Genomic DNA, 25,582 nt, shown 5'->3' with positions numbered 1-25,582 from the left:
GGCAGGAGCGAGGGAAGAGATGGGAAGTTGAGCAGCGAGTGTCTCTTTCCTTCCGGTCCCCGCTTTCCCCCTTTCCGCTTCTCTGCAGTTCCGGCGGCTGCTGAGGACGTGGCTTTTTGGCTCCCCGGTGTCTTCCTGTTCCGCGGCGGGCCGAGGCCTGCAGCGGGCCGTCGTTTACCCGTTTGCTCACTCGGTCCGAGGAGAATGAGGAGGCCCCGCGTGGGCGGCGGTGGCGGCGGTGGCGGCTGAGGAGACCGGGCGAGAGAGCCGGCAATGGAAGAAAAGTTCAGCGGGAGCAGCAGCGAGGCCCTGGCCAGAGGCGGGCGGCTGGGGCCGGTGGATGTGCCGAGTGCCCGGTAACTGACCGTCCTGGGAGCGTTTAGTCGAGAGGGAGAGCGGGTCCAGGCGGAGCATGAGAGGAGGGTTCTTATTTCTTGGATGGAGTTTCATTTAGTATAGAATAGAATTATTTTATTGGCCAAATGTGATTGGACACACGAGGAATTTGTCTTTTATACATATGTTCTCAGCAGCTGTATCAGCAGCTCCTTGGGCACTTTGAGCTTCTTGAATTGGCGCAGAAAGAACATTATTTGTTGTGCTTTTTTGAGGATGTTTTTGATGTTGGGTGACCATTTTAGGTCTTGAGATATGATAGAACCTAGAAATGATATGATATGATATGATATGACAGATATGATAGAACCTAGAAAGATGCCACCTGCAGCCAGGCTAATGTGAAGGCATCATCTTCTCTATAGAGCAAAGTCAGGTCTTTCTGTGGAAGAGGCAACGAGGGAATCACTGTTCTTGCTACGAAAGTAGAAGAAGCACCGCAGACTTTGGCCAGTTTAATGCACCCTGTATCCTCATCAGAGGTTCTTTATATCCCTTGCAGTGAAAGCCAGAGACAGGGACAACAACAAGCAGCTGTTCTTTCCCACCTGTGGTTTTGTTGTGTTATCCTATACCTGCTAGTTTTCTTTTCTGTGTGGGGGAGGGGAGAGATAGATGGGTGCGATTTTAAGGCGGTATTTTCAAAAGTGGTTAACCATGATCGTCTGGCAAAGATGATCAAGGGACTGGAAGCTAAAACATATATAAAAAACGGTTGCTGGAAATGGGTCTGTCTTGTTTTCATGAAAAGAAAGATTAGGGAGACATGATAGCAGTGTTGCAATATCTCAGAGGTTGCCACAAAGAAGAGGAAGTCAAGCAAGCACCTGAATATAATAGCAAAAGCATTTAGACTTATATACTGCTTCATAGTTCTTTTACAGCCCTCTCTAAGCAGTTTACAGAATCAGCATATTGTCCCCAACTATCTGGGTCCTCATTTTACCTACATTGGAAGGCTGAGTCAACCTTGAGCCCGTGGTGAGATTTGAACTGCTGAACTACAGCTAGCAGTTACCTGAAATAGCCTGCCATTGTGCCACCACATTAGGACAAGAAGCAGTGAGTAGAAACTAAACAAGGAGAGAAGCAATTTAGAACTAAGACATTTCCTGACAGTTAGAATAATTGATCCGTGGAACAGCTTGCCGCCAGAAGTTGTGAATGCTGCAACACTGGAAGTTTTTGGGAAGTTTCATTGGTCTGATGTAGTGATTAAGGCAGCAGGCTAGAAAGCCTCTGTATTTTAGTCCACCATTAAATACAAAGCCAGGTGGGAAGCTTCTCCTGGTTTCAAAACAAAGAGAAAAGAAAAAGAGTTGGGACAGACCTTGGAGGTCTTCTAGTGCAACCCTCTGCTTAGGCAGGAAACTCTATATCACTTCAGACCAATGAAACTTCCAAAAAACTTCCAGTGTTGCAGCATTCACAACTTCTGGCAGCAAGCTGTTCCACGGATCAATTATTCTAACTGTCAGGAAATGTCTTAGTTCTAAACTGCTCCCCAGTTAAAGATGTAGATACACGATTTCCTTTAGTCATACATTCACCTAGAATAGCAACAGTTCTTTTACACTAAACTTCTTTAATGTAGAAAAGCCTACACTGCGCCAGATTAAGAGTTCAGTTTTAAAAATATTTTCATTTGTCAAAACTAACTTTATTTATCCTAGACTCCAGTAAACGCCTAACAGATTCTCTGTGACTTAGATAACTGGATAAAATTTTCTAATTTTTATTATAGTGGAATCACTCCATCCTTGGATTCTTCCCAGATCTTTTCCCCTCCAAAATCACAGTAGAAGGCTTTTTTTCCTCTATTCTAAAGTCATTGTATTATTAACCTGGACAGACCGCAATCACCCATATTAAAACCATGCGGGGAATATACTGAATAGCAGATAAATTAATAATGGGATATTATTTTGAGGAACAAGTGCATCATGGATAGTACAATTATGCTTACTCCATTAGGAGTAAAAAATGTTTATGGCCTTATGGTAACTTTAATTCTAGATTTTATACATTGAAAGTTAACTTACCTAAAATATGTTTACATAATTGTATAGACTTGCTTGAAAAGTTAGCAACTAAATTTTTTCTTCTTCTTTTCAGCCTGACTAAATATATAGTGTTACTATGTTTAACTAAATTTTTGAAGGCTCTAGGATTGTTTGAATCCTATGATCTCTTGAAAGTAGTTCACCTTGTACAATTTATCTTCATTGTAAAACTTGGGTAAGTTGACTTTTGTTTTGGTTTTTCAGCACTTGCTATTATCATTTATTTTGTATCTAAACACCACATTTGGGATATTTGTATCTAAACATTTTCCTGGGTCATCATCATAGACCTGTTGAGATCATGACTGTTGAAAATTGATGGTCCTGTTACCAAGCGAACCCCCTCATTTTAATTCTTTTTCATAACCATCTCTAGTTACTGTTAGAGTCAGTCAGATCAATGTCTGTAATTAAATGAATTTTATTTTGTCACAAAAAAATCTGCAACAGTAGTTTGCTAAAATAATTAGCATTAATTTAGAGCTGAGACTGTTGTCAAAAGAAATATGTTTGCAGATTGCTTTTGGTTACTTGGCTAGTAAAATGTTGCAGATGTATTTATAAGTTTATTTCTACGTCTCTTTTACGTCTCTTTGTGAGCCGCCCCGAGTCTTCGGAGAGGGGCGGCATACAAATCTAAGTAATAAATAAATAAATAAATAAATAAGTATATAGAAATAAATAGATAAACAATGCAGAAATCCTGTTTTTCTGTAGTTTTAATATGTATAAATCCATGTTAATTCCTAAATTAATTTGTTGAATTCCAGATTAGAAATGATGGATATGTCTTATTCTGTGAAGTGAATGCTTTAAAATGCCATAGCCAAATTACAGATATATAAATATAATATAGTCACTGATCTTTTTTCCTATATTGCAGTTGTTGACTAACAGGATTTTGTCTTTGTACAGATCTGCACTTTTTACAATTTTGATTCAAAAACCATTTTCTTCTGGAAAACCAGTAACTAAGCATCAGGTCTGTAGAACTTTGATTATAGAGATCATGTTTATATGAACTTGTTTAAAGGAAATGTTAAAGTATCTAGACAAGCTGTGTATATGTATAGATCAGAACATAGTATATGGAATTAGAATGGCAGAATGCTTATTTCAGATGGAAATCAATTGTAGAATTTCAGAAACTTCCCCAAAATTGTATTAAATCATATGAAAGATTCAAGATATTTTTCATGATTTACATTGGAAAATGCATTTGGAAAGCTTAAAAATATTGCGTCTGTTACATATTTATTTATCTGCAATACTTTATTAAAGTTAAGAATTGATACAATCAGGTTGAACTACATTGAAAAAAAACCCATTAGTTCTCTGTATTATTTATACTTCATTATATTTACAATCCAAGACCAAATGCCATTCTCTATAAAGTAACACAAGCTTAATTGTCAAGAAATGATATGTTAGCTGCTATTACTGCTTTACTATTATTTATTATTAGTACTGCTATTACTATTACTGGTTGCAGTGACTGGGAGACCTCAACTTACAACAGTTCATTTAGTGACTGTTCAAAGTTACAATGGCACTGAAAAAAGTGACTTATGACCATTTTTCACACAACAGCATCCCCATGGTCACGTGATCAAAATTTAGACAGTTGGCAACTGGCTTATATTTATGATGGTTGCAGTGTCTGGAGGTCATGTGATCACTTTTTGCAACCTCCTGTCAAGCAAAGTCAATGAGAAAGCCAACTTCACTTAATAATCATGTTACTGATTTAACAACTGCAGTTACTCACTTAGCAGCTTTTGCAGGAGAGGTTGTAAAATTGGGCAAAATTCATTTAACAAATGTTTCACAAAACAACAACAATTTGGGGCTCAGTTGTGGTTGTAAGTGGAGCACTATCTGCATTACAGGCAGAAGTATTCATATATTTTCATGCATTTATTTAAAGTATCTTATGTGCCACAACTTTGGGTGGCTCACAAGAATAAAATCAAAACAATAACGACAAACAATAAAAGTACAGTAGTACATCACCAAATGTAATTCTCTAGCTCTAACCTTAACCTTTCCCAATGCTTGGGAGAAGAGCTAGCTTTTTAAAGCCTTCCCGAAAGTTAAAATATTGGGAGATTTCTAGGGCAGTGGTGTCAAACTCACAGTTTGCAGGCCAGATGTGTCATGTGCTGGTCACAGTCACCCCCGCTTTAGCAAAGGGGGAGAAGTTGCAATATATCACATAACGACAACATGACGTGAGTTTGACATCGCTGTTCTAGAAGGAAGTTGTGTTGTATACAATAGTTTTTGAGAAAATTTAGTGAAGTAAATTCTGAGTTCATGTGCTATATTTTTATTTATTTATTTATTTTGTCAAGTATGTATTGGTAGTATACATAGATATAACACTGTTTATGTACATGAGATATGTACTAATAAGAGAGAAACATTAGGACAGGGACAGTAGATACGCTGGTGGATTTATGCATGCCCCTTACTGACCTCTTAGGAATCAGGTGAGATCAACAGTGGATAGTCTAAAGGTTAAGGTTTTGGGGGTTTGGTGACAAAACTGCAGAGTCAGATAGTGAGTTCCAGGCATTAACTACTCAGTTGTTGAAGTCATATTTACTACAGTCATGTTTGGAGCAGTTTACTTTGAGTTTGCATCTCTTGTGTGCTTGTGTATTGTTGTGGTTGAAGCTGACGTAGTCATTGACAGGATGGACATTATAGCAGATGATTTAATGACCTATGCTTAGGTAGTGTCAAAGACGACGTAGTTCTAAACTTTCTAAGCCTAGAATTTCAAGTCTTGTTGCGTAAGATATTCTGTTGCGAATAGAGAAGTGGAGGGCTCTTTTCGTAAAGTATTACTGGACATTTTCTAATGAATTTATGTCCAAAATGTGGTGTGGTTTCAGACAGATGAGCGGTATTCAAGGATTGGTCTGGTGAAATTTTCGTATGTTCTGGTTAGTAGGCTGATATTATCAGAGAAGAAGCTATGTAAGATTAAGTTAACAACTCTTGAAGCCTTTTTTGGCGATGTTGCAGTGGGCTTTGGCACTTAGGTCATTTGATATGAGTATTCCAAGGTCTTTTACAGAATGAAGGTTGTCTGCAAGGTCTTGGCTATTCAGCTTGCATTTGGTGTTCTGATTATTTTTGCAAATGTGTAGGACAGAGCATTTGTTGGTTGAGATTTGGAGTTGCCAGATGTTTGAGCATTCTGACACAAAGTCAAGGTCTTTTTGGTTGTGGTGGTTATTAGTGATGCGTGTGGTCTCATAGTTCTTTTGACTTTGAGCAAGAAGATGTTATAGTGGTCATCGACAGTGTTACAGCCAGAGAATAGAGCAGTGATGGCTAACCTTTTTCCCCTCAGGTGCCAAAAGTGCGTGCGTGCATGCTATTGTGCATGCGCAAGTGCCCACACCCATAATTCAGTGCCTGGGGAGTGCAAACACAGCTTCTCCCTCTGGAGGCCAGAAACAGCCTTTTTCCCAACTTCTGGTGGGCCCAATAGGCTTGTGTTTTGTTCTCCCTAGGCTCCAAAGGCTTCCCTGGAGCTGGAGGAGGGTTAAAACGCCCTCCCCCATCCCCCAGGAGGTTCTCTGGAAGCCAAAAACCCCCTCCCATAGCCTCTAGGCAAGCCAAAAATCAGCTGGCCAGCACACACATGCACGTTGGAGCTGAGCTAGGGCAGCGGCTCCTGTGCCAGCAGATATGGCTTCACTTGCCACCTGTGGCAGCTGTGCCATAGGTTCACCATCATTGGAATAGAGTTTGCCAATCAAGAGTTGAGAGGTTAGCATCTATGAGTTCATAGTTGGCTTTTTTAAAGTTGTGTATTTAGGTGTCCCATTATTAAGGTGATTCTTGCAATGGTCTTGGTTGAGGCTGAAGTCTATCATGCTGTGATTGCTGTTGGAAAAGGGTTACTTTATTTGTAATCCATAAGTTGGACTTTTGCTGTTGCAGAATATGAGGTTGAGGCAGTTGTTGAGCCTAGTATTTTTCATTACTAGTTGGTCGAGACTGGTAACAGCGTTGTATAGGATTATATGGATGGTTCAGTCGTGCATTCATTTAGGGTCCAATTAATGTGAGATAGATTGAGGTCTCCAAGAAAGATAAGGGGATACGGGCAGGAAGCTGCCAATGTTAGCAGTGAGTTTAATTTATTTGCATGTCGTAGTCTGGGGCTCTGTAAATAAAGTAGGAAGCAAAGTGTGGCATTTAAGGATAGATTACAGACAATGGTTTTGGCAAGGGTGAGATCATGTATAACTTGGATATTTTTTAGGTTTAGTGCCTTTTTTGTAGAATATAGCCACTCCACCTCCGTCTGCGGGTTTCACAGTCAGACTGGAAGACAAGGTAGTTTCTTGCTATGATAATGGAGTCAGGGAGGGATGCATTTAGCCACGTTTCGCAGAAAAAATATCGAAGGTGTCAGTGGGGGAGGAATTCAGACATCTTGTTAATTACGCTTCTTGCATTGATTAGTTTGCATTTGAAATTAGTATTGGATTGGATTGAGCAAGTAAGGGGAGTGCTTTCCTAGTCTTGGTTGGTGGTGTGTGGAATGTTGATTTGTTGTTGAGGGATGGAGGGTTCGATGTTGGGGGATGGATTGCAGATCTTGTTTTTGATGTGTCCAGCACGGTAATCTATGTATAAATTTGTTTCACCTAAATCTAGTCATCCTTTGAGTTCCACGCAGAGGTCACAGAAGTGGATGCGTTGTAACAGAGATAGATCCTGTCTCTATCAAAGTTTGTTGTGATTGGTATTGTTTCTGGCAATGGAGTTTATAGCATAGAAAAATTGTCAATTGCTAAACTCGTTTTTACATAACACTCTGCAGAATCAGGGGGCCACTGAGCTGTCGTTATTCTTATCTCTGGAAAATTCAATCTAGAATTGGTATAGCATTTTGGTAATGACATTATTTTGTTAAATTACATAAGGACTGGAATTATCCAGTTCTTTTGGAGGGGGAGAATTTTGGAGCTTTTAAAGTTTTTAAAAAACAATGTTGATAGTTCAACAGTGAAAGTTTAACCTGATGTTATGTATTTTTCTCAGGATGGTAGAATTTGATGTTGCAGTTCTATAGAATTTTGGCTACTGCAAAGAAAAGAGTTTAATGGGCATCAAATGTCCTGCAAAGTTCTGTATTTCTGCAATTTTACTAATTAAATATGAATTATTTATATGTGTATAATTGTACTAAAACTGTTTTAATATGAATTATATGAAATGTATTTCAGAGTTAAATAATCTAAGAAAACATTGGGTGTGTTTTTAAGACAGTGATTTGGATTCAGAATTGAGTTTAAGAATCCTCATGCATTTTTCTTTTCTTCCAGTGGATCAAAATAATTAAACATGCTGTTGTTGGTTGTATAATATCATTCTTGTGGTTTTTTGGCCTCACTCTGTGTGGACCACTAAGGTAAATATATTCTGGGTTTATCCATGAAAAATATGATTTACAAATCAAGTTTATTTTGGTTAGCCTTCTCCAGTCCTACAGAAGTATTAAAACATAACTTCCAGCCAGCCAGCTCAAATTAGCAGTATTTGAACCCAGTCACAGTAATAGTAAAAGGCTAAGCTATAATACAATATCTTAAAACAGACTGAGATGCCAGAAATGTCCATGATTGTAGCATCAATTTTCTGGACTGTGAATTAAAACCTGCATTATAACTTTTAGAGAAGCTTTAACCTTTTTTCTTACACCAGTTCAAAAAAAAGTATATTATGTCTAGAATTCATAACTTTATGGCAGCCAAAACAAAAGTCATGTTAACACAGACCCATCCTTTTAGTGCAATCCTATAATGCTCTTTTCAGAAATTGATCCATTTAGTAATGGAGAAGGAGTTTCTTCAAGGGTAGGACTTGTATTTATTCTGTGAAAGGTTACTTAAGAGTAATATTGAGAAAATATAGATGATATTGAGAAAATGCAGGATTTTATTTCTGTCGTGCCTGGGAAAACTCAGCAGAACATGTACTGTATCTCCCACCCCAATTATAGACAGATGAGAAGGTACTGCCACAACTGTTCTGATTAAGTTGGTATAAAGAATTCAAGAATATTATTTGAGTGTTTGAGCCACAGGTTTTAAACTTAGTGTCTTACAAAAATATTTGCTATGTTCTTCTTTTGCAGAACTCTCTTAATTTTTGAACATAGTGATATTGTTGTCATTTCATTACTCAGTATCTTGTTCACAAGTTCCAAAGGAGGCCCAGCAAAGGTATCTTTTTTTTTTACAAAAAACTTTATGTAATAACAATTTTTGTAATAACAAGTTATTGTTTTACCTTTTTGTTGTTGTTGCCACAAGTTATTCAGAGTATTTGTCTCCTTTTATAACCAGCTTCTCCATTTTTTCCCCCAGACTAGAGGTGTGGCATTTTTTATAATTGCTGTGATCTGCCTGCTGTTTTTTGATAATGATGATCTCATGGCTAAAATTGCAGAACACCGTATCCTTTCTGATTTTATAATTGAAAAAAAATTACTAGCTGCTTAATTTTAATGAGACTGTTAATATGTAGCAAAAAAATAAAGTACTTTATTCTGTTAGAAATTGTGCCGAATTCAATTGCTATTTCTGATATAAACTTACAGATATGTAACAGTATTATTAGTGGTTATGTAATAGCATACTTTGATACTTTGCTTATTGTTTATTGCCTATTTACCATTATGCTCTGCAAGGAATATAGTATTTTTGTTTTATAGTGCAAGCAAAATAAACTCTGAAAAATACTGCTTAGCCTTTGTTTCCAAACACAGCGGAATAGAAAATAAAATAACTTTACTGTAATATATTTAACTCTTATGAAAAACTGATATTTAACTATAATCAGGATTTCCCCCTAGGGAGAAAATATAAAAAATTGACACCCCAAGTGAAAAGGCCCTGCTATTTATAATTCTCTGCTACAATCCCTATCCCTGAACCAGATCATTTGAAGCTTTAAAGCAGGGGTATCAAACTCAAGGCCCACGGGCTGCATCTGGCCCTTGGGGTGCTTAGATCTGGCTTATGGGGTCACCCTCTTGAGGGGCTGCGTGGCATCATTTCTGAAAACAGGTGCCCCAACCCCTCACCCAACCCAAAGATCAAACACAACCCTGATGCGGCCTTCAATGAAATTGAGTTTGACACTCCTGCTTTAAAGCAAGAGTTCTTTAAACTTCGGAGTGCAATGGGAGTGGAGAGTGGGGAATATAGAAAGTAAAGATTCAGCGTGCTATTGATGCTGCCAAATAGACAATTTAGCTTAATGGTTTTGAATATGGTTAAAAGCATGAGGATACTTTATTTTCTACAATATTATTACAGTAATACCTCATGATACGAACTTAATTGGTGCAAGGAGGAGGTTCGTAAGACGAAAGGTTCGTAAGACGAAACATTGTTTCCCATAGGAAACAATGTAAAGTCAATTAATCCGTGCAACCAAAAAACCCCCTGCAAAAAAAACGGCTTTTGGCGACTGCTGGGAAGCCGCGCGGCTGTTTTAAAAGGTGACAGCCGGCCTGGGGGGCTTCCCAGCACCCCGGGTTCGGGGGGGTGCTGGGAAGCCCCCCAGGCCGGCTGCGACCTTTTAAAAGAGCCGCGCCGCTTCCCATCTGTCTCCTGAAGCCGAACGGTAAAGCCGAACTTCCGAGTTCGGCTTCAGGAGACAGCTGCAAAGCGGCGCAGGTGTTTTAAACGGTCGCAGCCGGCCTGGGGGGCTTCCCAGCAACCTCCCGAACCGAACCCGGGGTTCAGCAAAATTTTGCCTCTTCTTACGAACTTTGTTCGAGTTATCTAGTTGATGGGACCTGGAGAAGACTGACTCTGTGGGACCTAACCAGTCACTGGGATTTATGCGGCAGAAAGCGGTCCCGGAGGTAATATGATCCAATGCCATGTAGAGCTTTATAGGTCATAACCAACACTTTGAATTGCATCCGTAAACCAACCGGCAGCCAACGCAGTCCACGGAGTGCTGGAAAAATATGGGTATGCCTTGGAAGCCCCATAACCGCTCGCGCAGCTGCATTCTGGACAATTTGAAGTTTTTGAACACTCTTCAAAGGTAGCCATGATCCCTTGACCAATGTCTGTAGTCAAAGCAGTAATCTCTGTCATCCAGTATTGCCTTCTGATTACCAAAAATGACTGGAAATTCATCATCACAGTTCCTCCTGTGGGTGTTCATGTAGAGGAGTCAGAAGAATGCTGTTATCAATCCAGGAAGCTACTGAGATATTTAGGAAAATCAACAGTAGAAATGCACCATAACACCAATTTTGCATTAGATCAGAGGGATCCAGGCAGCTTGTGAAACCAGCTGATACTGTGATCCTAACCTCTCTCCATGTTTGCTGAAAGCACAATTTTCCAACATCTTATGACAGGTAACAGCTGAAAACAGTGGTGAAATAAGTATAGAAGTAGTCCTCACATAATGACCATTTGTTCAGTGACGGTTGAAAGTTATGGCTTTGCTAAACAAATGGTACTTATGTCTGGTCCCCAAAATTATGGCTGCACCTGCAATCACATGAACAACATTTGGATGCTTGGCAACCTAGAGGTATTTAGGACTGCAAGGGTGCATCAAAAGGGACCAAGCCAAGACTTGCTTGGATGAGACTTGAGATTTAGTTAACAACAACAACAGGGATTTCTGTTGCTAAATGATGTGGTCACTTGACATCCTTCTTATAACCAGAGCACTTGGTGGAAATTTCAATCCCAATTATTGTCATAACTCAAGGATCATCTAAAACAGGTTTTTTTAAAAAAAAAATCTGCAAACACCCTGAAAATAATGGTGCCCCTTGTATGCTACCTTTTAACTTTATGAACCTCAACCTCTCAAAAATGTTAAATCGTCAGTAAAATTGTAGCTGAGTCATGAATTCCTCAACTCTGTTGACCAGGAATGTAAAATTAGAATCTAAATGATTATTTCTTCACATTGAAGAATTCCTAAGTTGGTCCCATTAATAATTACTACAGTACTGCCCCCTTAAGAACATAAAGCACACAATTCTTCTTCAGAGGCCATTAACTATCTGCAATATAATGAGCGAGCTTTCTTAATAAATTATGGTGCAGATTTTTGGCATGTCTACAGATTAGGTTCTTTATAGGAATGCATTCTATTTGAGGCTATGGAACATTACCTTTGGTAAGAATAAAAAATAAGGAACAAGATGGAATTGATACTGGAAGGTTATTTCATAAGATTTCAGTGTAAAGGTTCAATCCCATTAGACTGAAAATGGTTATTTACTGTATATTTTAGCATATGTATTCTAATAATTTTTCCAACAGTTATGTTCTATGATCGGATTTTTTTTAAAGCGATATCAACCAATTAACATAAAGAAATAGCAATTATAAAAAGCTAACAAAATAGTATAAACATTTACAAAAATCCAAAAGGGGGGGGGGGAGGTCTGGAAAATTATACCATGAACAAAACAATTCCAAAATATTTTGTCCAGATTGTTAAAAAGTCTTCTTATTTGTTCCTTTGTTTTGCACCTTTAAGGCTTCACCTTTGTGACTGAGTATTGCTTAGCTTATCCTTCAAAAACCAGATGGAACTATTTTTTTCATTATAGGGATTATATTTCATTTAATTTATTTAAGAAAGTAGTTAATAGAAATCAGAATGTTGTTCTTGTTATGTATGCCTGAATGAGACACGGATAAAGTCCTGTTGCAGAATTTTCCTGAACTTCAAATTATTTAGCTGAAGGACATCATGACAGTGCTCTAACCCATATGCTTTATACAGTCATCACTTTCTTAGGAGTTGCAGATCATAAGGTAAATGCTTGAGAAGTTAGTGACTTGATTATGTTAATTGGTTACTGTTAGCAAAAAATATATAAAAAGTACTATTAGTAGTTTCTGCTGAATTATTTTAATTTTTTTATATGCACAGTCCTTAAGTGTAAGTATCTTTGTAGATGAAAGACATGTTTCAATCATATTTTACCTACAGGAAAGTTTCGTTGTATTTAGGGTAGCTTACTTCACAATAGAAAGGCTATTGCAACAGCATTGACAAATCATTTTTTATGTAATGGCCTTCAATTTGCAGTAATTTATTATGTATTTGTATCATAATGGCAATATGCTAGGGAGCAGAGAACGTGGATTTAGGAAACTGGAAACGTAGATATGAACTAGGTACAGCTGTAGGCATTGATTTTATTAATTGTTTACACATTTTTGGGACTGCCAATAATTTTATATGCATCTTCTGCTTTCTAAGAAAAATGTAAATCTGTGGTTTTTATTAATAGATATATACTTAAAGGAATATTGAGCATTTGTTTTTAGAGTGCTAATCAAAGTCTTTTTCTTTTTTCTATTTTCTTTTGGTAGGGTGGAGTAATCTTGCTTGTATTAGCATTGTGTTGTAAAGTTGGATTTCACACAGCTTCCCGAAAACTCTCAGTTGATATTGGTGGAGCCAAACGTCTTCAATCATTATCACATCTTGTTTCAGTTCTCCTTCTGTGTCCTTGGGTGATTGTTTTGTCTTTGACAACAGAGGTAATTAGAATGACTGTTAAAAAGAAAACAACATTCTGATATCAAAACATTATATCTAAGTCATCCTTATTAATGCAGTCAGTACCTTCAAACCATGACTCTTTGAGAGGCAGTTTTGTTTGCTACATGCCTTTCCCAAAAGAATGGGGATGCCACGATTGAAACTTCTGCAGTTTCATCTTGAAACATGTTCTCTGGAAGAAGTGGCTTTTTGCACTTCTCTCATTTCCCAAAGAGAAAGGGAACAAAATGGATAAAAAAGAAACACCTGCTGGTATAACCACCACACCTTTATCATAAAGATATGGGGTGGGGGCAATCAAAACAGAATAACATATCTTGTTCAGGGCAAGGGAAAGATGTTTTGGAGGGGCAAGTTCCTGCAGCGTGTCACAGCTTGACACAAAGAATACTACAGTAGTTATTAGATGATATTATGAAGGAATGGGTGAATGCAGTCAGGGGCTCCTCCCCCCACATAGGGGGATGCTGTCCGGCCAATGGAAATGGCCCGGGAACGGCACAACTGATAGATTTCGGCCTGGGAATGGCACAACAAACAGATTCCTAGCTAAAATCATTGGTTTCTTTGCTTCACATGCACAAAAGCAAAAATACAGTACTGGCAAAATAGCCAAAATTTTCACAGAAGCCAAATCTCACATGCGGGAGCGCGCGCACTGGCCGTTGAGGACCGTCTGGTTAGCACTGTAAGTGGCTGCCCAATACTGTGTTAATGCTAGCAATAACAATAGCACTTAGACTTATAATACCACTTCACAGTGCTTTACAGCCCTCTAAGTGGTTTATAGAATCAGCATATTGCCCCCAATCAATCTGGGTCCACATTTTACCGAATCTTGGAAGGATGGAAGGCTGAGTCAACCTTGAGATGGTCAGAATGAAACTGGCAAACTGTGGCAGCTGGCAATCAGCAGAAGTAGTCTGCAGTACTGCATTCTAACCATGCACCACCATGGCTCTTCTATTACGTATGGCTTTGCCAGTTACAGAAGTTTGAAATGCAACTATAGTTCCACTTTGTTTCTGTAACTGATATCATAATTCCAGCTGATTTTCATCACTCCAAATATCACTTGATTTTTGAAAAAAATAATTCATCAATTTAATCCAATTTCTTGCTAGCTTTAAGAACGTGTCTTTATAATTTTATGAATTTTGCTACCTTTTCCATAAATATTTTATAAATTTAATAGGATATAATTGGAAAGTATGTTGGAGTATCTTTGAGTCATTCTTGACTTCTGGGAATTGTGTGGACAAGTCCCTGCTGTTTTCTTGCCAAGAGAAAGTTTTTTGGAAGTAGTTTGCTGTTGCCTAACTCCTAGTACTGAGAAAGAGTGACTGGCTTAAGGTCACCAAGCTGGTTTTGTTCCTAAAACAGGACTAGAATTTATTATCACCCAGTTTCTAGCCTGGTACCTTAACCATGAAACTAGCCTCCTAATTGGAAAGTTGATTAATTAAAATTCTGAATTTACTGTAATACACAGTACTGTAGAGATTGCTAGAGCAAGTTCTTGGAGATGAATGTTATATTCAGGGATTTTAAATCTGATCTCGCACAATATTTTCTTATGGTATATTTATTTATTTTAAGAATACTGTACTGTAGTAGTTATTCCTAAATTGTTAAGAGATCCTAAGTACCCAGTGTTATTTTCAAATTATAAAATGTGTTGATAAACAATGCTAATTTTTGTTTCTTTCAAAAGTAAACAAAAATACATTTGTTCAATAATGTATAACAGTATTTAAATATTACTGCCTGTATTTACATATTTGCATATTTTAATTGCAGAGCAAAGTAGAATCATGGCCTCCCCTCATCATGCCCTTTTTAAGTGTAATTTTTTTTGTCATAATTTTGGACTTCTATGTAGAATCTGTGTGTTTTGTCAAGATGGAAGTATCAAAATGTGCCCGTTACGGATCCTTTCTCATTTTCATTAGTGCTTTAATTTTTGGTAATTTTTGGACACATCCAATAACAAACCATCTTCGTGCTATGAACAAACCAGCACACCAGGAAACTACAGAGCATGTTATATCTGGAGGAGTGGTAGTCAGTGCCATTTTCTTTATATTATGTAAGTATGACTATTTTAAAAAAAAAAACCATTAAAGACATTTGCATGCATTGATAAAAGATCTAGATATCATAAGATGTACTCATTTGCAGTGTTATTTTTTCCAAATATGTGCTGAAATTTCTATCTTTAAATCATCACTATTGCTACTATAGAGATTTAGTTCACAGTGCATTGTTCATTTTAAAGTAAATCAGTAAGTTACATTAAGTGTTCTGAACTTAAACTTGTGTACACATGCACCAAGGTATTCCTTGTTCGTTATTCTGTTGCCGTATGAAGACAAGGTTATTAGCTTTATAGTTTCTAGATTTTCTTTGAAAGCAATTTCTTGCTTAAGTTTTTATAACAGTACCTATCAAACTGAATGAATTACCTCCTTTGAAAATCCTGCCTTGGTTAATGTCCATAGGCTAAATTGTAGAAATAGATTAGTTTTTAAAATTTGAGGTTTCTTGCAGGTTAATCCATGGAAGATGTGTGATTAGTTACTGTTTAATTTTTTAAACAAAACAGCTATTTAGTATCTCCCAGCCTTGCTAATTGTGTTTTTCTCGCTGCTGTGTATTTTGCCCTGTGTAGCCTTGCCCATCTCCCAGCCTTGTTAATTGTGTTTTTCTCGCTGCTGTGTATTTCAATTTTTGCATTTGTTTTTCTTTCATCTTTTTAATATTGTTCATCATCCTGACTCATTAGTTGAGATGGTGGCCACATACATTAAATAAATAAATAAATTCAATACCATCATGGGTCTTAACCTGAAGCACCAAGAAACAAAATCACTCTATGCATTAAATCAAGGGTATCAAACTCAAGACATGTGGGCCAGATTCAGCCCATGGGTGCTTAGATCTGGCCCACTGCGCCAGTCATTAAATAGCAAAGAACTGGCCCACGGTGAGTCTGCTAGCAAAAATGGGGCACAGGCAGCCTCCCCCCCCCCCCTGCAAGTACTTTTGGCCCAGGAGGTCTTCCAGACCCAAAACAGGGCCTCCAAAGTCATCCAGGTGACCTTCAAGGCCCAAAATGGAGGCCTGAGTCCAGGTCCTTGACTCAGAAGGTTATAAAAGGCAGGAAACGTAAAATATTTTACCTTTCAGGCTTGTAGGATTCTGCTACAAGCCTATGTCAATAATTTATAGTTCTAGTCTTCCTATGGTATCAGTTTCTTGATCTGGTCTCTCATAAGGTAGATCGAGTAAGTATTAAAAAAACAAAATCCCAGAAATGTCTATCTCCCTATTATGAGTTTATAAAACATGTCTGCAGAGGTGCGGTTTTATGTCACGGCCACCATGGCCACACCCACACCTGGCCCTCCAAGGTCAAACCCAATTGTGATGTGGCCCTCAATGAAATTGAGTTTGATACCCCTGCATTAACTGATTAGGTAGCTAGTGTGATATAAAACTGAACTGATATTGAATAGTTTTGAATCTCTCGGGGTGGGGAGGGACTTTTAAAAATGTGTTTCTATTTCATGTGAGATATAGGCTTTTTTTCCCCCAGCTGCCAATATTCTTTCCTCCCCGACACGGAAAGGACAGAAAGGCACTCTTATTGGTTATTCGCCAGAAGGAATACCACTCTACAATTTTATGGGCGATGCTTTACAACACAGCTCTCAGTCCTTGCCTCGATTTATTAAAGAATCACTGAAGCAAATTCTTGAAGAGTCTGACTCAAGGCAGATCTTTTATTTTCTATGCCTAAATCTGGTAAGTTTATCTTTAAAATAGTTAAGCCTGTGTGAGTTTGAGAGAGAGAGAGAAATATATGAAATTATTTTTTTCTGTTATTTGTTATTGAGAATAAAACAGGTCTCCATTTAATGTAAATCTCTCTGGAAGGGCCTGCACTGAGATCATATAGTCCAGCCTTATTATTTTAGACAAAAGAAATCCCAGTTTCACCATAGATAACTTGGTAAAACAGGTTAGTGTGTAAGAACTGCAGACAGAAACTAATTTTATTTCTGTGTATTTCTTATGATTGTTAACGTCACCAAAAATGTATATATCCTTAAGGATCTAAGTCATCCCTTTGGTCAACAGTAAAACTAATAACAGTGTTTTACAGAACTATGTAAATGACTTGTGAATTAACCTGAAGGTCAGCTGCTTTTAAACATTAGGTGATATGGCACAAGACATTCAGAAAATGTAAAGTGGGTTGGAGAAGGAAACAGTTAAGTAAGAATGTTTGATTCTTTTCCATTACTTTTATATGTTCCTAGATAATATCAATCCGCTTCATCCAAGCTTTGTACCCCAAAGTCCAGAATATGCTGTCTTACCCAAAAATTGTAACTGCCAAAACTGTTCAAGAAGGAGCTCTATCTCAGTGTGCAGAATTGATTGACTTGGAGTAGCACTTATTTTCTGTTTCCTCTTAGAAATAGGGTGATATTTTATTCTCTAGGCTGTTTCCTTGGCCACCTTGCCCAACCATTATTAAAAGCCTTATTAAAAACATTTTTGATCCTGTCTTACACTGTGCATTTTTAAATGTTCAGGCATAAAATCACACCTTGGAAAAAAAACAATGGATCAGTTGATTGTTTTACTCTTATCAAAGATAGATAAATTACTAAAAGGCAAAAAAAAAAAAATAGCAATAGCACTGCAGATGATGCAGATGTGCAGTGGTTAGAATGCAGTAGTGCATGCTAACTCAATACTCATCCCAGGAGTTTGATTCTGAGTGGCTCAAGGTTGACTCAGCCTTCCATCCTTCCAAGTTTGGTAAATGAAGACTTAGATTGTTGAGGGCAATATGCTGACTCTGTAACCCAGTGGTCCCCAACGTTTTTTCCACCAGGGACCAGTTTCAGCAAGACAATTTTTCTATGGCCCGGTGGGGGCGGAAAGGGGTGTGGTTGGGGGCGGGATTAAGCACAGGGGTGCTGGTCCTCCCCACCCCTCTTTACTGCCATCGCCCTGTGGCCGGCAGAACCTGCCTCCCAAGCTCTCTTGCCCAGCGGGAGCTAAGTGCTGGAGAGAGGGGGTCAGGCTGGCCCTCCTGCCTCCCCCCAGCCAAAAACGCAAAAGCGCCCCGCGGCAGAAGCCAAAAGAGGCTTGAGCCTCTTGGTCCTTCCCGCTCCTCTGTCCCGTCCATCGTCCTGTGGCCGGCAGAACCTGCCTCCCGAGGCCTCTTGCCCGGCAGGAGGCGAAGCGCTGGAGGGAGGGGGTGGCGGCATGAGGGATGGCAGCTGCTGACTCCAGGGACCGGTGCAACATGCCCCGCGGCCCGGTACTGGTCCGCGGCCCCGTGGTTGGGGACCCCTGCTGTAACCCACCTAAAAAGGGCTGTAAAGCACTGTTAAATGATATATAAGTCTAAGTGCTATTGCTATTTTTGTATACTGTCCCATAGTTCTTCACAGTATTTTGAGCAATTTACAGATATCATAATATTGTCCCCAACAATTTGTGTCCTCATTTTATTGATCTCAGAAGCATGGAAGACTTGAGCTGGTTAGGATCTATAGGTCAGGTTAGCTTGCTCAAAAGACAAGCAGTGAAACTTTTTCCTACATCTTTGTTTTAATGGTTATTGTGACAACTCAGGTATAATTTTACTTTTTTTTTTTTAGGCTTTTACATTCATAGAATTATTTTATGGTGTTTGGACCAATAGTCTAGGATTAATTTCGGATGGATTTCACATGCTTTTTGACTGTTCAGCTTTAGTTATGGGTCTCTTTGCAGCGCTGATGACGAGATGGAAAGCAACCCGTATATTCTCCTATGGGTATGTATCTGAATAAAGGGTTTAAAGACAAAGTTGTGAGACTAAAAGATAGGTAACTTACACCATATAAAAATAATGAAAAGACTTAGTTTACACTAAAGTAAACAATAAATTGAATATTCACAATTTATGTATTTTCTTAAGACACTTAAGTTTTTTTAAAGCCTTGATTTACAAACCAGGGAAGGCAGACTGCTCCCTTCATGGCACCGGACCAGATTATCTCAGGGACTGCCTTCTGCTGCACGAATCTCAGCAATCAGTTAGGTCCCACATAGTGGGCCTTCTCTGGGTCCCGTCAACTAAACAATGTCATTTGGCGGGGCCCAGGGGAACAGCCTTCTCTGTGGCGGCACCGGCCCTCTGGAACCAACTCCCCCCGGAGATTAGAATTGCCCCCACCCTCCTCGCCTTTCGTAAGCTCCTTAAAACCCACCTCTGCCGTCAGGAATGGGGGAACTAAGATATTCTTTCCCCCTAGGCCTTTACAATTTATGCATGGTATGTTTGTTTGTATGGATGTTTGGTTTTACAATAAGGGTTTTTTAGTTGTTTTAGTATTGGATTTACATGCTGTTTTTTATTACTGTTGTTAGCCGCCCCGAGTCTATGGAGAGGGGCGGCATACAAATCCAATAAATTGATAATAATAATAATAATAATAACCCTTAATTTTTCACAAAATACTAAATAAGTGGTTCCTATCCAAAGCCTTGGGTTAGGATGGTGATTGAGCCTTTTCTAGGCTTTCAGTTCTGTCTTCCAGTCAGATGAATGAATGAAGGAATGAACCACTTATTTAGTATTTTGTGCAAAATGTATGTATGTATGTATGTATGTATGTATGTATGTATGTATGTATGTATGTATGTATTTTAAATTTAGGAATAAAATAATCTGTTAAAAAAGAATGATAGAGTTTCCAGCCCCAATTAGCACTGTTAAACAAGGACTATCTGAAATCTTGGGTTCTCAGAATAGTTTGAAATTTCAGCATATTCAAAACATCTCAGTATATTTTGTCTATAGTCTTATTCTTTGTTTTCTCAATTGCAGGTTTGGCCGTGTGGAAATTCTCTCAGGTTTTATTAACGGCCTTTTTCTCATGGTTATAGCTTTCTTTGTCTTCACTGAGTCCGTGGCCAGGCTGGTTGATCCTCCAGATATAGACACCAATATGCTGACTGTAAGTTTGTGAAAATAACTCACACTTAGCTGGCCTCAAAATTTTCAACCTCTTTTTTTTTTTAATGGTACTTTTCCTTCAGGGAAAAAGTGGCGGGAAGTACGTAGAACTGAGGCTGGCAATTCAGACAGCGTTTATGTGCCAGAGCCACTGACATCCTATTACCTTTATGTGGCAATAAGACTGGAGTGTCTGTAAATGGGCATAACGTGTCATGATTTCATCTTTCTTCATAGCAAAAAATAGACAATGTTATTCTGTTGCTGGTAATGGCAGAGAAAATGCAGCATTTACTCTTTTCTCGTCATGAGATAAAAACAAAACCTGGTGTCTTGCCATTGCCTCAGTCAAAGGGCTCAGAATTGTGCATTTGCAAAATGGAAGTTGGGGAGAAGTATGAGAATAGTAAAGGAAAGAATACATGTCTGTTTATGTGTCTATGACCCACCTAATCTAACATATTGCCTTCTCTCAATAAAGTATATTTTGCCTGTAAGCAGATAATAATAATCAGACTCAATAATGTATAATAGAAGAATAATATATTATTCTTCATCCGAAAATACCTCCATGTAATATAGAACTTGACTCCACTGAATCTTTTCTGTCTAGGCTGAACTATATATTGTGACATCTATTTCATGTTTCCCCTGGTTAAAAGAATCTATATAATAAAAATTAGCAACTGTTTCAGAGTTTTCTAAATTTCATCTTCTCCTTTGTACTAAAACTTGGGATATAAGCAGCTTGGCAAATGCCACAATATACAACGGTAAATCTAATCTACATTTCTCTTATGACCTGAAATTTAAATTACTTCTGAAATAGAGATTTAGCTGCATCCGCATTTACAGAATACAAGGTATGTTGCTTAATGACATACGAGTGCCAATATTAGGCTCCTAAGTCAGGTTTAGGGCAATTTGTGAACTTCTTGAATGTTTTTATCCATATTCAATGAGGTGTTATTTTTGTATTAGTCCTATATTGCTTATTATTTGTTTTAATGATGTTTTAAACCACCTAAACACTACTTGAGGCATTTTGATTAGGTGGCCATTGCAAATTAAATGAATGAATCAATCAGTCAAGCTTGACATTGGTCCACTGCTTTTAAGAGTTCCCAAGGGGTACATCCATATATCATTTCCATAATTAAAGGGAATTAGCTGATTCTAAATCTTAATTAGCATCAAACTCTGATTAATGTTAACAGTGAACATGTAAATGTACACAGCTTAGGAATTAGTACAAAGCAGTACTGTAAACATACAGTCTTGCATTCTTCCTTCTGTTTCTTAGTTATGCAGAGTGAAAGATTGTAGTTTTGCATCATTGCATGAGAGATTCTTTATTCCAGAGAATTACATAGCAGCTAAATTTTACCAGCACCATGATTCTCTGAATACATATTATTTATATTGCAATATATTCATTCTGTTTTAATTAAGAATTCTGTAATCTGTAGGCCAAGGATATCAACTTGGGGAAGTTGCTTTGGGCTGGGTTCTTTGCTCTTTTTAGCCATAGTTAATAGTATTAAATAAAATATATTTTAAAAGATTGTTCTCTTTCATGCAGCCTGTTTCAGTTGGAGGACTGATAGTAAACCTTGTTGGTATCTGTGCCTTTAGCCATGCCCATTCCCATGGGCCTTCCCGAGGATGCAACGCACATGAGCACAGTCATTCCCATCACAGCCATAGTCACGGCCATGGTCATGGCCATGGCCATTCCCACAATGACCACGGGCACACTCATAATCATGGACATGGGCATGGATCATTAGGAGGCAGCATGAATGCCAATATGAGGGGTAAGTAGAAAGCAATGGATTTCTTATGACTTCAGCTTTTATTTACCATAGAATGACACATAAGATAATATATCTTATTATAAAGAAAGGCATCCATCAGGAAGGGCATCTGTGTAGAGATGCAGAAATCACAGATATTGACACATGATTTCTTGAAGCAAGGTTTTGCCTGGGCCAGGAATCTCTCTGGAATGGGCAGTTTCTGGTGTGTAAAGCTCTCTTCTCTCTAGGATGATGCTCTGACCACAGGCTTGCCAGTTTATTATTTATAATCATTTTCTTGAGTGTACAAATATAAAACATTAACTCCTAGTTACAATGGGAGTGTTTAATTTGTCACATACAGGAAGCAAACATAATCCTGTCAGCAGGATGGCTAAAACAAAAGTAAGAATGTCTTGAGTAGTTTTTGCCCTAGACCAGGGGTAGGCAAAGTTGGCTCTTCTATGACTTGTGGACTCCCAGAATTCCTGAGCCAATCATGCTAGCTCAGGAATTCTGGGAGTTGAAGTCCACCTGTCATAGAAAAGCCAACTTTGCCTACTCCTGCCCTAGACAAAGAGAAAGATTTCCTTAAACTAATCAAAGGAGTGAATTGCTTTAACTAGGCAGGTAGATTTGATACAATTATTGCTGGTTTAACCTTTGCTCTTAGAGTAACTTTTATTCTAGATACATAGAGAATATAAATGAATAGACTTAAATAATACAGAATAATGAAATGCTATATTAGCAAGATTGATTTTCCATATCGTTGCAATAATTGGTTATAACCTACACATCTGGCCATTAAATGCTGAGATCTATTCAGTTGCCCCAGCTCTACCCCACGTTAAGGGATTACAGGGTCGTAAAAGGGAGGTATTTTAATGGCATATAAGATAAAAACCTTTGGCAAGCTTTCTTGGATTGTAGGAGTGGTTTTTTTTCTCATTCTGATCCAGGTCTTGTTATCTCTGCTATTTTTAATTCTTTATTTTTTTATTTCTGACTCTTATTTTACTTGTGATCTTCCCATAGGTATTGGGAGTTGAGTGGCATATAAATGTAATACATATTTTTAAATGATCATAAAAGTATTTGAGGATATCAGTTTTTAAAATCTGATATGGATCGATTAGAGAACTTGATAGTACTTATCTCTAGTGATCATGTTGCTTAACTACTAAGTGTATTAATGATCCGTGTTTCCTTCCTCACCCCAGGAGTATTTCTACATGTCTTGGCAGATACCCTTGGCAGTGTTGGTGTTATCATATCAACAATTCTCATTCAGCAGTTTGGATGGTTGATAGCTGATCCACTCTGTTCTCTATTTATTGCCACACTGATTTTTCTCAGTGTTATCCCTCTAATAAAAGATGCTTGCCAAGTACTCTTGTTGAGACTGCCTCCAGAACATGAAAAAGATCTGCACATGGCTTTAGAAAAGGTTAGAAGCAACAATGCCTATAATTTCATGATTTTTTTTGGAAAAGCATAATATTGAACAGTATTATAGAATATTTATTACTGATTATCCTGTGTTTTTTAACAGATCCAGAACATAGATGGTGTCATTTCCTACAGAGATTCTCACTTCTGGTGTCACTCTGCGAATGTGATGGCAGGCACAATACATGTACAAGTAATGTCAGAAGTAATGGAACAGAGAATAATACAGCAGGTAGCTTAGTATGTTCATTATGAATCTTCTGTTCTCATACTTATGACTTTCCCTAGATTAATGAAAAGTTGCCAATAGTACAACTAAATGGTAAAACCACCTTTGTGATAACATATTGCTAATAAAGTTGCTAATTGTCTTCAATTAGTAGAATGCTTAAACCAATAGGTAATTTTATGCATGTAACTCCCCTCTGTGCATTGTTGAAGGCAATCTTAGCCTGGAGATTATTCATTTTCAAAGTTATTTCTAAGCCTCCAGAAGTTTCCAAAAGGTGTAGCAGTAAGAAGGTGACTTAGATGAGGCAAGAATGGAACTGTGAAATACTTTACCCATTTTTTACATCTTAAAAAAAGTATAACATATATGTAATTTGCTTAATGCATATATTTTTCTATTCCTTCCTTGCTCCTTAGAAAATGCTGAGATTGATCAGTACAACTTATTTCCCTTGTTATTCCAGTTTTATTTGAAAATGCAGTTTATTGGGCACAATTTGCTTTCACTGTAGGCCAGTGATGGCGAGCCTATAGCATGAGTGCCACAGGTGGCATGCGGAGCCATATCTGCTGGCACTTGAGCCCTGACTCAGTTCCGCATGCATGTGTGTGCTGCCAGTTGATTTTTGGCTCGCACAGAGGCTCTGGGTGAGCGTTTTTCGCTTCCAGAGAGTCTCGGGGGGGGGGGGGGGCGTTTTTACCTTCCTCCAGCTCCAAGGAAGCCTTTGGAGCCTGGGGAGGGCAAAACATGATCCTACTGGAAGTTGGAAAACAGGCTGTTCCTTCCAGAAGGCCTTCAGGGGACGGGAGAAGCTGTTTTCACCCTCCCCAGGCATTGAATTATGGGTGTGGGCATTCACGCAGGTGCGATAACACACATGCACACTCTTTTGACACCTGAGGACAAAAAGGTTTGTCATCACTGCTATAGGCTCTATGCATATTATGCCAAAAGAAAAAGTAGAATCCCACCTTAGAGCATTCCTCTGCTGCTCAGAAAGAAACTTTTAAGGAAAACGTTTTTTTCACATGCAGATGATTTACAATGTAGGTGATAAAGTAATATTCCTTGTCTAAGAACAGTTATCTTCCTGAGATCGTCAGAGAGAGTTTTGCTAAAAATTTAATGTTTGTGTGTTTCACTGTTCTTTTTAATTTTTTTAGGTATCAGCTGTTCTCAAAGATTCTGGTGTTAACAATTTGACAATCCAGGTGGAAAAAGAAGCTTATTTTCAGCATATGTCTGGCCTCAGTACAGGGTTCCATGATGTCCTTGCAATGACAAAACAAATGGAATCCATGAAGTACTACAAAGATGGTACTTACATCATGTAATTTGGAGTTCACATCTATCGATTTCACTATTTTCCTTATTTCATCAAGAGAATTTGCACATAAATGTACAGATTATATATATATGGATTTTTAGACAAACTGTTGTGTACCTTTAAAATTGGATCAAGAAGTTTATAAAAATGAGGGACACCTAGGACATATGCTGTATATGTGGAAATAATGACAATGTAAAATATTGTATTTGGTGTCTTATTAAACTGATTTTGCTATATGAATGTGGATGAGCACAAATGTATTGTACACTTTCCCCAAAACGGAATAATGAACAATTTTCTTCCATTACAAACTAAAATTATTTTCAAAAGCTTTGAAAAGGACATTAGCCGACTCCATAAAATTAATTGTCTTCAAAATTATTTTGAAGTTTTGCTGCTGTATGTGTACGTACACATTGAGTGCAAATATTTTTAAAAACAAATACAAATGTACATTTTTATATTAATTCCATTTCTGTATACTATCCTATTTTCTAAGGATGGCTTTTTTAAATGAAGGAAAATAGATTCTGCTGTATAAATATTGTCCGGTAAATTAATTTTTTTTAGAAGGAAAAATCCCTGGTAACCACAAATCAGGGAGGGGCAAAATATTTTTTTTGTTTTTGCACTTCTGTGTTCCTTAGTTTGAACCAATGTGTAAAATAAATACTTTGTAATTTT

The 25,582-nt window shown here is 37.9% G+C and overlaps 1 protein-coding gene across 1 annotated transcript; it reads left to right on the top strand.

The window, feature by feature from the left end:
* SLC30A5 (solute carrier family 30 member 5) lies at window positions 1-25,582 on the top strand. The gene is made up of 16 exons (XM_070743253.1): window positions 1-356; window positions 2,512-2,634; window positions 3,375-3,441; window positions 7,814-7,899; window positions 8,626-8,713; window positions 8,858-8,945; window positions 12,225-12,301; window positions 12,866-13,036; window positions 14,859-15,147; window positions 16,657-16,865; window positions 18,743-18,900; window positions 19,957-20,086; window positions 21,668-21,902; window positions 23,108-23,334; window positions 23,440-23,568; window positions 24,732-25,582. Exons 1-16 carry the CDS (start codon window positions 274-276, stop codon window positions 24,900-24,902), a joined length of 2,331 nt encoding a protein of 776 aa, XP_070599354.1. The 5' UTR covers window positions 1-273; the 3' UTR covers window positions 24,903-25,582.

This window comes from Erythrolamprus reginae, chromosome 2 (genome assembly GCF_031021105.1).
Source record: "Erythrolamprus reginae isolate rEryReg1 chromosome 2, rEryReg1.hap1, whole genome shotgun sequence".
Lineage (NCBI taxonomy): Eukaryota > Metazoa > Chordata > Lepidosauria > Squamata > Dipsadidae > Erythrolamprus > Erythrolamprus reginae.
This window is presented reverse-complemented; position numbering and strand designations above follow the sequence as displayed.